Source organism: Crocodylus siamensis, chromosome 4 (genome assembly GCF_052110815.1).
Source record: "Crocodylus siamensis isolate JL-2025a chromosome 4, ASM5211081v1, whole genome shotgun sequence".
Classification (NCBI taxonomy): Eukaryota; Metazoa; Chordata; order Crocodylia; family Crocodylidae; genus Crocodylus; species Crocodylus siamensis.
In genome coordinates, this window is record NC_143398.1 from 239,722,302 (window position 1) to 239,737,614 (window position 15,313).

The 15,313-nt window shown below is 48.8% G+C and overlaps 1 protein-coding gene across 2 annotated transcripts in view; it reads right to left on the reverse strand.

The window, feature by feature from the left end:
- Positions 1-521: 521 nt before the first annotated feature.
- Positions 522-15,313, reverse strand: part of SLC15A2 (solute carrier family 15 member 2) — a 76,845-nt gene continuing 62,053 nt past the window's right edge. For both annotated transcript variants that reach the window (XM_090046013.1, XM_090046012.1), the window contains 7 exons: positions 13,698-13,865; positions 10,762-10,808; positions 7,915-8,025; positions 6,648-6,744; positions 2,249-2,395; positions 1,769-1,873; positions 522-939 (listed from right to left, as the gene is read on the reverse strand). In XM_090046013.1, coding sequence (XP_089902139.1) covers positions 769-939; positions 1,769-1,873; positions 2,249-2,395; positions 6,648-6,744; positions 7,915-8,025; positions 10,762-10,808; positions 13,698-13,865 — 846 coding nt within the window. In that variant the 3' untranslated portion in view covers positions 522-768. The remainder of the gene's footprint in view (positions 940-1,768; positions 1,874-2,248; positions 2,396-6,647; positions 6,745-7,914; positions 8,026-10,761; positions 10,809-13,697; positions 13,866-15,313) is intronic.

Below are 15,313 nucleotides of genomic sequence, written 5' to 3' on the forward strand. Positions count from 1 at the left end.
GGTGAAAGGACCTGTGTGCTTTTATGGGCTAAAAAGCATAAACCGATTCTTTAATTGCAGCGAATCAAACCACCCTGCCTGGCTGCAAAGCCCTGGTGCAACACTATACGCCAGACAAATAATCGAGCCAGACAAAGAGCAGCACACGCATCTCGCTCAGTGACATTCGGGGCCACATCGGACCCTGCCACCTTGATTGCATATGGCTCTGGAGGCAGAAATCATAAATCAAGACCGTCCCGAAGCTGTAAAAATGCGGATGAGGGGCGCAGATGGAAAGTCACGTGCTGGGATCTTCTGTGATCGTCTGTCCCACGTCCAGCCCTCGCTGACAAAATGGAAATCTCTCTCCACCGGATGGTGCATCCATAAATTCCTTCTCTTTTCCAGACTCTTGCAAAGCCAGCTGTGCTGCCTCAGAGCACCTGACACGCACACTGCTCCCTCCCCATCCCGCTGCTCAATATATATTTAAAACCAAGTCACAGCGAATCTTTCTCTGATTAAAAAGGGCGGGCAGCTTTAAAATTAAACTGTATTTATTTATAAGTGCCTTGAACACCAGAGAAGTTTTCTTGGGGAGTTTCACACAGGGGTTTGGACCCTTTTTTTTTAAGGAGAAAAGGAGGCATTCTGTCCAAAGGAGAAGGTGGCTCCATTTCAAATGAGAAAGGCTGCCACATACGTCGAAACCTCACCGGTCATTCTTCAGTCTCCCCTTCAACATGTTCAGTTCATGGAAAGGCCATCCTGCCCCGCTCCGACAGTTTATAAGTTTGCTTTCTTGGGAACAAGGCTAATCATGTTACTTGGCATCTCTTCCTTCTCTTCTTTTTCTTTCAGGTCTTCGGGATCCACGCTGACGTAGAAATAGCCCATGATAGAGAAGATGATGCACACAGCAAAGAGGAGGCCAGAAAACAGGACAAACTCAGCCCACTGGAAAAGAAGTGCAAACACAGCTCTGAGCACCCCGTTCCCAAGCGAGGGAGGCACCTGCTTCGTTTGCATGCGAGGCCTTCATTGCCAGGAGAGCTCACAGGAGGAAAGCCTCTTTCTTGAGGTTTCTGGGACCTCTCTTGTATGAAATTTGGTCATTATAAGCATATAGCTAAAGCTAATTGATGTGAGTGGATGAGCTAAAGCATGGTTCATCCTCCGGATCCCTCCCAAACAGGCGAATCTGCCTTAAACTTCTCCAGCAAGCGGGAATGCACAAAGCTAACCATTTAGGGGACAAGCAATGCTTAAAAAATTCCCACTGTTAAAACTTAGTGTTACCTTTTCACTAGCAATCAGAGCCTCTCCCAATTCAGACCATCTGGGTGAAACTAAGCTCCAAATCTAAGCATCCCAGTCCCAAACCTGGCAACAGGAGCACGTGGTCTTTTAGGAATCCAGGCGCCTTCGCCTCACTGATAAGCTCCCCACTGGGCTGCGTGCCAGCCTTATAGCAGATCGCAGTACAACCTGCTGCCATACAGGGTGCCCATTGGGTTAATGGTGCACATTGGGTTAAAAGTGCTTATTGGGTTAAAAATCCACATTGGGTTAATGATGCTCGTTGGGTTAATGATGCACATTGGGTTAACAATGCACATTGGGTTAATGATGCTCGTTGGGTTAACGATGCACTGGCTCCAGCCCTTGGCATGTTGGGCTTATAGTCAGGGCATTTTTAACTATTTTAAGTGCCCCGATGACAGAGTGCCAGGAGGAGGAAACTCCCAATGCAGCGCCCCCGTGCCCAGCCCCGTCACAGCCATACCTGCTCCAGCGGTGCAGCCTGCGCCACAATAATCACGATGACATTTCCAAAGGCCACGGTTAGCAGCCAGCTTGCCTGGAGCACGGACTTCATGCTGACAGGAGCCTGAAAACAACACAAGGACGTGCTCAATGGCTTGGGCTCCGCACCTTTGTTTCAGCATTTGGCTGCTCTTTCTCCCCGATATTTCATGCCAGGCCGTACGGACGTGGAGGGCTCTATGGTGCAGGGGGTGGACCAGGGCGGAGGCAATGTGCTGCCAAGTGGACACCAATGGACTCGCAGAGCCTTGCGACTGAATGTAGTGTCACAGGTAAGTTAGTGTCTTAATTTTAAACCAGGCGTTTACCGGAGTTGTTGCCAAAGGCCAAATTACAAGTCAGTAGCAGAGATGGGAAAAGAGTCCAGAAGTCCTGATTCTAAAGGGGATTTTGTCTTCCCTTCTCTAGCAACCGTCGATGAGTCCCAAAAGTACAATACCTGAGAATAAGAGAATGCCAGGCCTGTAATGGAGAACATCACTTCTCCAGCTGATATCAACAGGTACTGCGGCAACTGCCAAGCCAGATGAACATGATTGGCTTTGATATCTTCTGATTTCCACATGTGGAGAGTGTTTCCAGATGCCTAGGAGAGACAGCACAGGGGCACGCGGATGAGCTGCTGAAGAAGATCTATCCTGCATGGGCTTCCACGCAGAATTTACCAAAAGTGAGTTTTCTTGTAAAGGCGGAAGAAAAAAAACCTGCTTTTTGATTTGCCGGCTGGATCTGAATCCTACCAACTTCCTGCACCATCAGCAATTCAGGGCATGTGACAAGAGCGAGGCACTGGACACGCAGCCCGCTGGACAGACCTGCTCTTGTCCGACACCTGCATCAGATGCCCTCGTGTGGTTTACTGTACATTTATTTCTAACTCTCTAACTTTGCTTCCTTCGATTTAATTAACATCTGCCCTATTACAGAGAGAAAGAGAGACTAGCAGCCAAGAACACACCAACCTGCAATAACTTCAAGTCAACCTAGAGGAAACAGCAAATTCTGCTTTTAAGAAGGATGCTGAGGAAGGCACGAGCAATGCTTAATCACCATAAAGGGAGACAAATCAAGAGGGCATATTTCTGAAGGCTCAAAGGAGGGAAAGAAACCTCTGTGTCTTGCTTGTTAGGCCAAAAAAATGTCAGTGATGCCTTAAAAAGAGCTGGATGGGGATGGAAGCTGCATGAAAACACTGTCCCTAATGATTTACTTATTAGAGTCCAGAGGCATTCCCACACTAACTACTGCATTTAGGTCATTTATACAGCACTTCAGACAGGAGGCGGGGATGCCATGCAAATCACAGGAATGAGTACTGAGGGGAGCCCAGCAAGAAACATCAAAACCCATCACCAGAAGGAGAGAGATGTGAAAAGGAAGAGCCAGGAGGGTCAAAGACAAGTTGGGATAGGCAGGAAAGCCTCATATAGAGCCTTAGGAGACAAGTACCATGAGACGAAGGGGGGCGGCTGACTGTGGACACATGAACAAATGATACCCAGGGCAAAGTGGGGTCCCCCAGGGCTCGGTCCTGGGGCCCGCACTGTTCAACATCTTCATCAGTGATGTGGATGAGGGGTAAAAAGCACCTGTTCAAATTTGCTGAGGACACTAAGATGTGTGGGGGGACGTGGGCACACTGGAAGGATGCAACAGGCTACAATCAGACCTAGACAGGTTACAAGGGTGGGCGGACGAGAATAGGATGGGTTTCAACACAGACAAGTGCAAGGTGATGCACCTGGGGAGAAACAACCGGCACCACACCTACAGGTTGGGGAACTCCCCGCTTGTCAGCACAGAGGTGGAAAGGGATCTGGGGGTCATCATTGACTCCAAGATGAATGTGGGCCGGCAGCGTGGGGACGCGGTCAGGAAGGCCAACCGCACCTTGTCATGCATCCAGAGATGCATCTCGAGCAGGGCCAAGGAGGTGATCCTCCCCCTCTGTGTGGCACTGGTCAGGCTGCAGCTGGAGTACTGTGTCCAGTTCTGGGCGCCACACTTCAAGAGGGATGTGGACAGCATGGAGAGGGTCCAGAGGAGGCCACTCGCGTGATCGGGGGCAGCAGGACAGGCCCTACGAGGAGAGGCTACAGGACCTGAACCTGTTCATCCTCCACAAGAGAGGGCTGAGGGGGATCTAGTGGCCTGTTACAAACTAGTCGGGGGGACCAGCAGGCATTGGGGAAGTCACTGTTTCCCCAAGCACTGCCAGGAGTGACCAGGAATAACGGTCACAAGCTGGCAGAGGGTAGGTTTAGGTTAGATATCAGGAGGCGCGACTTCACGGTCAGGGCGGCTAGGGTCTGGGACCAAGAGAAGTGGTGCAGGCTCCTACCCCGGGGGTGTTTAAGAGGAGGTTAGGTGAACACCTTGCCGGGGTCGTTTGACCCCAGTACTCTTTCCTGCCATGGCAGGGGGTTGGACTCGATGATCTGCTCAGGTCCCTTCCGACCCTAGAAACTATAAAACTATGAAAGGGGACAGACTGAAACAAGGTGAAATCACCCTGATTTAGCTTCCAAGAGCAGACACACAGAACTGGTACCATGCAAGCTTCATTCAGGCTCAACTCCTTGCAGGAACAACTGTGTCAAGGACTCCTGGCTTTGTCTCAATGGGTTAAAATCAAGACTGGCCACCTCCCCAGTTGCCTGCGGCTTCCCTGAAGACCTGCCTGCCCAAAAAGGAGCTGCTGAGAAGCTGGGGCAGGTTTGTGATTTTTATTTAACTTCTGGAGGTTGGCGGCCAGGTTCATACAACATTGGCTGGGTGGATGGGATGAGTAGGGCAGCCAACCCCCCTCCCAAAAAGAGCCTCCTGGATTTTCACTGCCCAAACTGGGGGGGGAAAAAAAACCTCTGCAAAAAAAGAGAGAGAAAGAGAGAAAGAAAACCCTGAACACACATTTAAATAATAACAGGGGCTAATTTAAGGACATTTGCACTTCCCGAAATAACAGGGCTGATCCTCAGCTGGCATAAACCAGTGTAGCTCTGCCAAAGTCGATAGAGCCACATCATTTTATGCTGGCTGAGGATGTGGCCCAGGATACTGTAATGACTCTACAGGCATTTAGGACTCTGCAGCTGATGCATCTTAACCAGCTTAGTCTTTAAGGTCCTTTCCTGCCTTGCTTTCTGCCTAAGTTCAGCCCAACCTGGCTGACACCCTTGGTGAAGCTGAGGGTCTGACCATGAAGTGCTGCCAGGCACAGTGGCCATAGGATTCAGATGGGCTTACCTTCAAAACACGGACCCCAGCCACCTAAAATACAGGAGAATCTCCATTAACTGGGGGAGTTCATGATAGAAAACTGAACGGTTATGTTCCCTCCAACGGAGGGGCAGCAGCATCTGCACGTGTGACCCAGCCTATTATGACGTGCTGATTTACTCTATAAAACCACTTTTCCTAATACCTCATTTGTGATCAAATGAATTGCCCAGATAAGGAAAAAAAAAATCATCCCTTAGCAGAAAATAAATAAGCAAGTTGAGAGACAGCCTCTGATTTGTAGCAGCACAGCAAGGTTGTTAAGGTAACCAAAACTGGAAAAATTATCTCAGCGAAAAGATACCATGCAAATGATGTTGTTATTTATTGTGACAAAATGCAGATAGAAGACACTTGGGAAATCAAAGATTATGGCATCATTTTGGAAGGAGAAACAGACTTAAGGGGATATGCTCAGGTCTAGCAAGCATGCCCCGCCGTAGCACTTTTGCACGGCATACATAATTCCCTGAACTTAGAGATGACAGGACAGGCCCGTTACCTTGAGGGTTGTACACCGCACTTCAGCAACGACCGGGAGCTTCGCAGCTATAATTGTTTTCTTTAGAGAACTGGGTTTGGAGGTACGGCCAGATCTTATTATTTGCCCAACAGGGACGCTTTATTACCAGCAAGTAGCTAATAGCATTTTGCCCTGCTAATCACAGCACGGCGGTGGGAGACCCAAAGGGCAGCTAAGCACAGTGTCCTGTCAGACTCGGTTTGTCTGCACGGCTGTGCTTTGGAAAAGCCGAAGCGGTAAATGGTCTGATCACTTCTAGGTACTTGGCCCTTGTCAGCTAGAGAAGCACTGGAGATCTGAGTGGCAGCCTAGGCTGGCTGGAGCAATAGCAGCCTGTCAGAGGGGGCTGCCTGGCTCCGATGCTGTTAACACCCCAGAAAAGGGGGAGGAAACATCATGAAAACTTCCCTTTCTGTCTCTGGAAATCCTCCAAAGATAGACGCTGTTCCTTAGCTGGAATTCAAAATTATGATGTGCTCCCTAGCTGAGAAATGGCAAGACAGACACAGACTTTCAAGCCTCTCTCGTGGCTTTTCTCCCACTCCCTCTCAATTCCCCAAGACCGTCACATCAGCTTCAGGCAGGGGAAGTTGGAGGGCGAGGTGGAACATGTCTGCAAAGTAATGAAGGTGAGAAGGCTCTTGTGGAGTCTTCTAACAATTATATATCCATGTTAAGTCTTATCTGGCAGGGGCATTTCCAGCAGCACAGCACCCCTTCGTGCCAAGCAAAACTCGGAAAGAGCAACGCTGCCAAACAAAACTGCCAAAACCGATCCCTGGATCCTGTATATTCCTTGGAGGATTCCCACTCAAGCTACAAGATCACAGCGTACGGGGGAATGGCTGCAGGCTACTTTCACATGCTCGGTACCAAAATTTGCCTCCTATAAGTGACTCTTTTTTCAATGGCTATGCTCAAGCTCCTGCCACAGTAACGGCAAAGCCAGCAGATGCCGGCGGAAGGGCAAGGCCACGGACAGAGAGGAGGGGCGTGCAGAGCGGAAACGTTGTGTTCAAGCCGAAGGGGAACTCACGTTGGTTATCACAATGGTGTACGACGCTCCGAAGTCAAGCAGCCCTAGGTCCAGGCTGAATTCCCCTGTTTCGGTTTGGCATTTTCTCTTATTGTAGCTTGATACAAGAATGAAATAAAGTATTTCCAGGTTAGTCTTACAGACAAAGAGCTTAGTTATTAAAAAGACTCCCAAAAATGGACTGGGGGAATGACTAGGCCACATCTGCAGCCATGTACATGTCTGTCGGTTTTTGCTCTTTGGTTTCCCTTCTTTGTACCAAACACAATTCGTCTCATGGGACATCTCATCGCTGACACGGGCAGCAATGGTTCCTGATTCCACCTGGGACTGAACTCCTGATTTTTCAATGTCTCCTTCCACTTTAAGCCCCACGTTTCAGGCAATTGAGCGAGGTGCCCATATTCTTCAACTTCACAAAAATGAACTATGTGCAATTGCTGTTGAGCAATTTGCTTTCAAAAGAGCGTGACTTGCCTTCAAATTTACTCTCCTAGCCCTGGACAGGCACAGTTTCTATTCAGATGCCAGCTGACTTGGTAGAGATTATACCACAAGGGTTGTAAACTCCCACAATAAAGCTCTTAATGGGGTTGCTACAGAGGAAGAGGGAAAGTTGTGCCACTTGTTTTAGACCTAATAGATGCCAGAAAGATGGATTCCCTAAAAATACCATGGTAGGACCAGCTCTAGCAATGCTACCAAACTATGTGGAGCCCCAGCCTAGAAGACCCACTAAAATGCTATGCAATGGGATCCAATATACTTTCCAGCACTGCATGGTGTGGGAAACAAATAGCCCAAGAGTCAAGGTCTTTCTGGCCATGACCGCCAGAGCCCCATGTAAAAGGTAAGTTCCTGCACTAAACTGTGATGTTTTCACTCAGATAATGGCTATAAGGAATTTAGTATCCACCCCTTTCATTTGATCCTATTTAATCCACCTATCTATCCCAAGTGGTAACAGCCTGGGCAGAGAGCTGGACTTGGCATTGAGTGGATGCTACATTAATTCAGCTATACAACTCACATAGGCCTATCGATCTGCTGTCTTTTTGCTGGCGTGCCCTGCAATCTAACAACATTGCTTCTTTCCAATTAGGTACAAATGGGACGACGCATATACAGACTACTCTCCCTTTGGCTGACATTTCAACTCCTGTCACACAATGAGTCAACTCCAAGAGCGTGCAAAAGGACCCTTGCATGCATCCAAAAGAAGCCCCACGAGGGAAACGGGGATCTAGGTATGAAGTTAAGTGCTTACGTTCCCCTCTCTAACGTCGTGTAACCTGAAACGCCGTAACTTTTGTTAACGCTGATGACCTCCTGGCTGCCCAAGGTGATGTTGACATTTTGGTCCAATGCATTAATGAATCTGCAAGGAAAGTATATTTCATCACGGTGTCAAGAGAAATACAATAGTAGACACTTTACATGAGCTGCTCAAGCGCTCCTAATGTGCTCCGTACCTTTTAATTTTTATGGCACTCTCCCTTGCCAGCTACCAACACTTAAGGCTGGGTCGTTGCCCATCTCTTGATTCAAGGATAATCATTTCCCATCCCCGTATCAGTTAACCCTGGATATCCCCACTTAGGTGACTAGCGCTGTACCCTCCTTCTCACTTAAGAGCCTGGTCGTAGGGCTCTTCTGGGGCACCTTCATAAACTTAATTGAAAGGACTTCATCCATCCCAAGGAAACTAGGTCTTGTCTACATTACAGAGATGAGTGTCACAGTGAATCCACCATCAGTCATGCCAGCTTGGGATGCGACGTTTATGTACTCACTTGATGCCAGCAAACTTTTAAGCATTATAAAAAGTTGGAATGTTTTTTATTAAAATGTATTTTTCTAATAAAAGATGTTGTTTCCATTGAAATGGAAAGTTCCCCCAGAAATGTCTCTTGGTTATACTGTGTTTTTCACTAGAAAAAAACCCCAAGAACTTTTTTTTCCCCCCTTTCAACTCAGAAATGTTATATGGTCAAGTAAAGAATTTTAGTAAAAAGTCAAATATTTTTGCCTGATAAAGATTTTTTTTTTGGTTTCCAGCTACCAAAAACTGACTTAAAAAAATTTTCAATTGTCACCCCTTCCCAGAATCATTTTTTTAATGAAAGGCCCTCCAAAATATTTTTTAAAAAAGTTTTGTCAAATTTTTCTACAGGAAAATAAAGCATTTCCCAACTAACCCAGTTTTCCTTCAGCTTTCCCTGCGACAGAGTTCGGGTGTTACGCCTTGTGGTTGCATCAGGGTTGATTGTGGACTTTTGCTACTAAGTTTGACAATGGATTTGTACAGGATGGTTTGGATAGGGATGACCCTGCCTTAGGCAGGGGGTTGGACTAGATCAGTGTTTCTCAACCTGTGAGCTGTGACCCAAAAGTGGGTTGCAAAAATATATGAAAGGGTCGCGCACAAACTTTGAAAATGGATTCTCCTTTAAAGGGGAAAAATGTGGGAAACCGTGGCTTTTCCCTTGCAAGCTGGCAGAGCTCCAGCCTGCGAGGGGCTGCTTGGGGCTCCCCATGCCCCACACGCACCCACCCCCGCCCCACACACTGGGGCGCTGAGGCCTGGGGCGAGGGGCAGCGGGTCAGGACCGGCCAAATGGGTCCTGATACAAATAAAGGTTGAAACCCACTGGGCTAGATGACCTCCAGAGGTCCCCTCCAGCCCAACGTTTCTGTGATTAAATAGGTCTCCTCCATGATGTTCAGTCACTAGTGACCCTCTCTAGTACGACGATTGCAAAAGTACTAGTAGATACGGCTGACCCACAATGTAACAACACAATGGGTGAGTGGAAAAGGCATCAGATGCCTGGTCATTAATACCATGGTTCTTCAGCAGAGAGGTTCTTCATCATACTTGGTGTGCAGCTAGCACCTGCACCAACGTCTCTGAAATAAGCTTGTTGCTTTATGGTACCCAAACTTCATTTAGAATGGGCAAGTCATCCGGAAATTAAAAAAGCAGCTATAATCCTTAATGGTTATTCAGGAGATCTCCTCCTTACACATCTCTAAGTGATGCCTACTGACAAAAAGGAGAATGCTTTGCTTTGCACTGTAATTGTTAGATAAAGCAGCTCTGGGAGCGGGTGCGGGACCCACCCTGCCTCTGGACTGAGGAAGCCAGAGGAGGTTTGCTTCTGTGGCAGGAAGATAATCCTTTCCCTTACAAATGCAGCACATCTCTTGTGGGATCCACTGCTAGAAAACAGACTGACAGTTAAAGATGGCCTGCCAGCAAAGGACTTGGGACCAACGCTGGAGAACCTCAGACACGAGCGTTGGGACTACCTCCTCAAAATGCCACGGCTTTCAGGGTGTTGGCACAGCTGCAGGGAGCATCTGCAATGGCTGGCACACTTGGTGTGAAGAGGATCCGAGCTCTGGGGCCTCATTTGGTAGTGCAGTGTGAGCTTCACCCCATGCACACAAGCGTAGGCAGCTCTGCCACCTCTGCGGTGCTTCTGTGACTGCCCGGGCCCAGGAGCAGGCCAGGGAGCAGGAGTATTGAGGAGGGAGTGGCAGGGCAGGCGGTGTAATTACAGCAGTCCTGCACCTCTCAGATTGCTCACTGAGGCAGAGGTGCAAGTTAGGTCAGTCCTGGGCCAGGGTGCAAAATTGGAGGGTGCAAAATTGATGCCTCTGAGCTGGAATCAGAAACAGACATAGGGCTGAATCTGTCCCCATAGGCCTGCTTCTCCACTGCGCTGAGCTTTGGGTAATCACTTATATCCCAGCAACAAAGGAAATAATTCAGTAGCTGCTCAGACCATTTTGCACACTGAATATAGTGCAGGGAGTGCAAATGACAGCTGTGGGTTGGGTAACAATTTGCAGGCAACAGCCCCAGTTAGTGCTTCCCCAGACAGCTCCTTTCCTTTCCCTCTCATCAAGATGCGGTAAAGGGATATAGCATTGCCCTGGGCTGCTCAGCCCCTAACTGCTGATAATGGCTCCTGAAGCTGGCATTATCCCAGGAATACTGATGCAATTCAGATTCCAGTGACATCTCTGTCCCATGAGCTACAACCCTGGGAAACAGCACCCGGAAAAATTAAAGAGCTCAAAACCTAGTATCAAAACCAAATCTGACCTGACAGCTGCCATTCCCTCGACTGGTTTCGATTGCATGTCTGTGATCTGGGGAAAGAGAAAAATCAAACATGGTTATTAGCATGCTGTCTGATGAACAAGGTGCACTGGCAAATATTGGTATCACGGGAGGTAGGGGCCTGAGCCAAAGCTCATAGAAATCATTGGGACTCCCCCATAAGATTTGGATCAGTCTGTAGGAGTGTGAAATCTGGGCTCCATTGAAGCTAGTGGCAAAACTCCCATTGGCTTCATTGGGACCAGGATTCATAGACTGATATAGTAAGTCCACTAGGTCATTCAATGAACATCTAGCCTGACCTCTTAGGATTTCACCCACTGAGCCTTGCCCTGATCCAGTAATCTGGGACTGACTACAGTATATGCCCCCAAAAGTTGCCTAGACTTTAACTGGAGGCATCAAGAAATGGAGACTCCACCAGTTTGGAGACTAACCACCGTTTAAAACAGGGCCCTTATTTCTATAACAGTTGAAATGGTCTGACACTAACTTCCAGTCCTTCATTCTTGTGATGCCTTTCCTTGCTAAACTACCAAGCCCTCCTTGCCAAAATACAAATATACTTTAATTGATACTCTTTTTGATCGCCACTTGGATAAGTGACATATCTCATTTACAGGTAATTTCTCCAGCCCTTGAGTAGATGGCTGTCCTCTGCACCTTCTTATGCCTTTTAACATCCTTTGCAACCTGTAGCCTGTGCTCGACATAGTATTTTAGCAAAGCCATATACATTTCACCCTAGGTAAGAGAATCTAGTAATCCAGCAGCTTGATCATGCATAATCAACTTCTTACTATTCGTTGGACGACTGAAATGTGGACTGAGTTGGGAAGCCCCTCGTAAGGTATAAAACCACAGATTTCATAGAGTTGGTGGCCATCTGGGACCACGAGATCAGCTAGTCTGGCCATCAAATTTCATCAAGATTGCTGCTATCAGGAGATACTGATAAGTCACCAATAATTCGTATTATGATTGGTTCATGCAGCTTCTAAAAAGGGGTCACACAATGGGTGAGCAGAATCTCCTCCTTCAGATGGATGATCCATTGACGCCCCATGGCTATTGAAGCCAGCGACGCTATCCCAATGTCTACAGGCCATAGGTACGGTCCAGAAGTGCTCAAGGCAACCACCAGATGTGCTGTGTAAACATTTAACATCCCTTTCCCTCACTTACAGATTGTACTGTGAGCTTCCACGAGCAAGGACCTTGCCTTCCAACCTGCCCACACAAGGTCTATCACACTTCTGGTGTCATACAGTGGTCCATCAAAGATAAACGTAGACTAAATAGTAAATTGCCAGAGTGAATAATATATGCACATTTGATACATAATAGATATCAGCAGTATTTCTGTCAGTGGTGGATGCAAGGGGATTAATGCTGCCTTTTCATGGGGCAGGCCAATCAAACTATTATTGCCTCTAATGGATGTTTTCCTGAGCTGCTAACATCTTTGTTCATAGTTGAAAGATATACAGAGATGTGAGCAAGCCTCTCCGGGCCAATTCCAGCATGGAAAACCATGCAGATTTGTGTATGCAGCTGCCAAACCCACAGACATCTAAAAGTACATTTAGCGGTATTGTCCCGTGTGGTGCAGAGGCGTCCAGCGTAGCTGGAAGCAGTCAACACCCAGGAGTCTGAGGTTTCATGCAGACTACTCCAAACAGAGTCGAAGAGCCCACACAGGGCTCTGCGTTCCTGCAGGTCCGCAGCTTCCAGAATTGGAGCTAGCCCAGGGGCCGTCTTTGAAATGCACCCAGGGGAGGGCAGGGTATACCCGGCCCACCGTTACACCAGAGCAATTCCAGCTACATCGCAGACGTTTAGCCAGGGATGAAACCGGCCCATTGCCTTCAAGGGGCTCCAGTGGGACAGAGGCGAGTGCCATATGGACTGCACGCTCAAGGAGAAGAAGTCTTAGATGCAGGGCTGGGGCAGCAGGAAACAGGCTTCCCACATTCCCACGGTAGCTCATTTGGATGGAGGACCGACTCTCCGCAACGACAAGCTGCAATTCAGCTGCTAACCTGTGAGGCGTGGGCGACTGGTGCCTCCAGAGTCTGCGGGGGCACCAGATCGCTGACGGGGGCGGTCCCCCAGCCACCAATTGCTAACCAGGGGGGACATCCCCCAGCAGCCGATTGCCAAGCCACTTCCGCCGGCACTTCCAGTTTCACAGCTGGCGCAGGGGGCGGCAATACACTCAGTAAGGAGGGTGCTGCAGGAGGAAATGGGTTGCAACCTGAGGCCGGAGCCTGATCACGTTTACCTCCTGAAATATTCTGGATTAAGTCCCATAATTGCTACAGAGTTTCTTCCGACTTATCCAGGAGTAACTGAGATCAGGATGTGGCCCCCTGATGTTCACTGTATACCTGTGGCTGTTCACCGCGCTGCACGCCAGCCTGGCTCTTCAGCTGCAGAGCAGGGAGCTAGTCTTATCGTTTGCTCTGTTTGGCAAAATGAAGGGTCCTCCTGCACGTTTCAACTAACAACCTATAATAACTAATGCCAGGAACGTTGCACTCCTGTTTTCATTTCTGTGCCTGGCCCCAGAGCCTCTTAAACATCACTGCTTTATCCAAGTACTTTTTGGAGGGGAAGGGAGAAAGAGTCAGACTTTCCACGGCTGTCCATGCTCCGGCTCTGTTCTCCAGCTGCAGCATCCACCAATTTAAACTGTGCCCAGCAACCTGGGTGCTGTAATGCCTCCATTAATCACCCAGCAGACGTGCGTGCAGACTCCACGCTGCTCGCTAAGAAGTCAACTTTACGGTGTCTGAGAGCAACTGCGCTGACACTGTGACTGAGTGGATGAATTAATGAACCCATTACCCCATTATGCATTGCATCATCGCAGCCATTGAATTAATACTGTGTTTACACTTCCGACCCGTACTCACTAAGCGGCTTGATATGCTTCCTCCTGCTTTGTAAACAATTAAGCTGTACACGGATTTCTCCTGCACCGTGTAGTTAAAAGCAGAGGCCGATCCAGGAGTCTCTTGCAGGTTAAAGCGAAGGGTTTGCTGCTCGCTGCTCAATATTAATTTCGAATACTCAGCTGGATCCTGCAGAAAGAAAACAAGCTCCAGTACATGAGGAAAGAGCTGTCGCTTCCTGGGGAATTGCAAACCCATTCTCACTTCAAGGCAGGTTACGGAGAAAGGTTAATAGGGAGGGGGATTTTCAAAGGGAGCTGGAAGCATCCCAAGCTGCTTGGGAAATGGCTTGCATTGACCTCTGTGCTTTGATGGTTGTCTAGCCAGAGCTCAGAGCAACTTCTCCATGCGTGCAGCAGCCCGCTGACCAGAGCAGACCCTCCCTACTTGCTGCTTTTGATTACCCAGGGCTTAGCGATTCACTCAGCACGTGCCGCAGCTGGAAAATGAAATTACAGGCAGCCGGTGGTTGCCACGTTGCCACGCTGAGCACCTCCCGTAGGCAATGCCCAGCATATGCGGGGCTCGAAAAGGAGAGAGACCTGAGTACCCAGGTTGCGGCTGAAGCTCTTCCCCATGCTCTTCTCTCCGTTCCAGGCCCATACATTGAAAACCTTAAATCCGAATCCCAAGAGTGATGTTTTAATTGAAATTGAGCGTTGCACCCTGCAGACTAAATGGCTGCCCGTATTAGCTCTGGGACAACTACCCATTATTCTTAATTACAGCCAAACACCGTTAGCCAACTGTTTATTTCTCATTTAAATACACCTCAAGAACCATCGTTTCTATTTTGAGGCTGAAGTGGCAGAGCTCCGGTCTCTGGGAGGCAAGCCCCCACCCACACTGTCAAGGCAGGGACACCACAGGAGCTAGGAAGTGGCTTTCTGATCCTCTAAAGGAATGGGAGTGTGAATGCATCCTCTTTCCTGCGGGAGCCTCAGTGCTATATGGGATGAGACCTGTCACCTGGGGCGCTTGTACACGTGACGGGGCGCTTGTACACGTGACGGGGGTTTAGTCCTTGGGGTTGTATTCTATGCCCCCTAAATTGAAATGGTGGGTTTTTAACTGAAACCCACTGTCTCAATTTAGGAGTTTTATCTTTCTGTCACTGTTACAGTGAGGGGCCCAATCTTTTTTTTTTTCCTTTGGTGGAGCCTGCCTGTGGCCAGGGGCTGAGCTGCCTGCGGGCTGATCAGCTCCAGAGCTGCAGAGGGTCCCGGCCCACTGGCAGCCTGCCTGGGCAGCCCCAGGGGCACCACCACCACAGAGGGAAGGACCAGGGCCCCAGCAGCTCAGGGGCTGCTTGCCCCACTGGCAGCTCACTCCCTGGCCATGAAAGAAGTGGGCAGGCTCCACTGAAAAAAAAACCAAATCGGGCCCCTTGCTGCTTCTGCTTTCAGTAGGCGCTGCTGAAGGCAAAGCGGTGAGGGCCCCAGTCCTTTTTTCTGCAGAGCCTGCCACCGTTCCTGCAACGGGGAGGAGTGAGCTAATAGCTGCAACGCATCATTGCTAACTAAACTACATCAGGATGAAGTTTAGTTTGCAACGATGCAAATGCATTAACCCCCCCA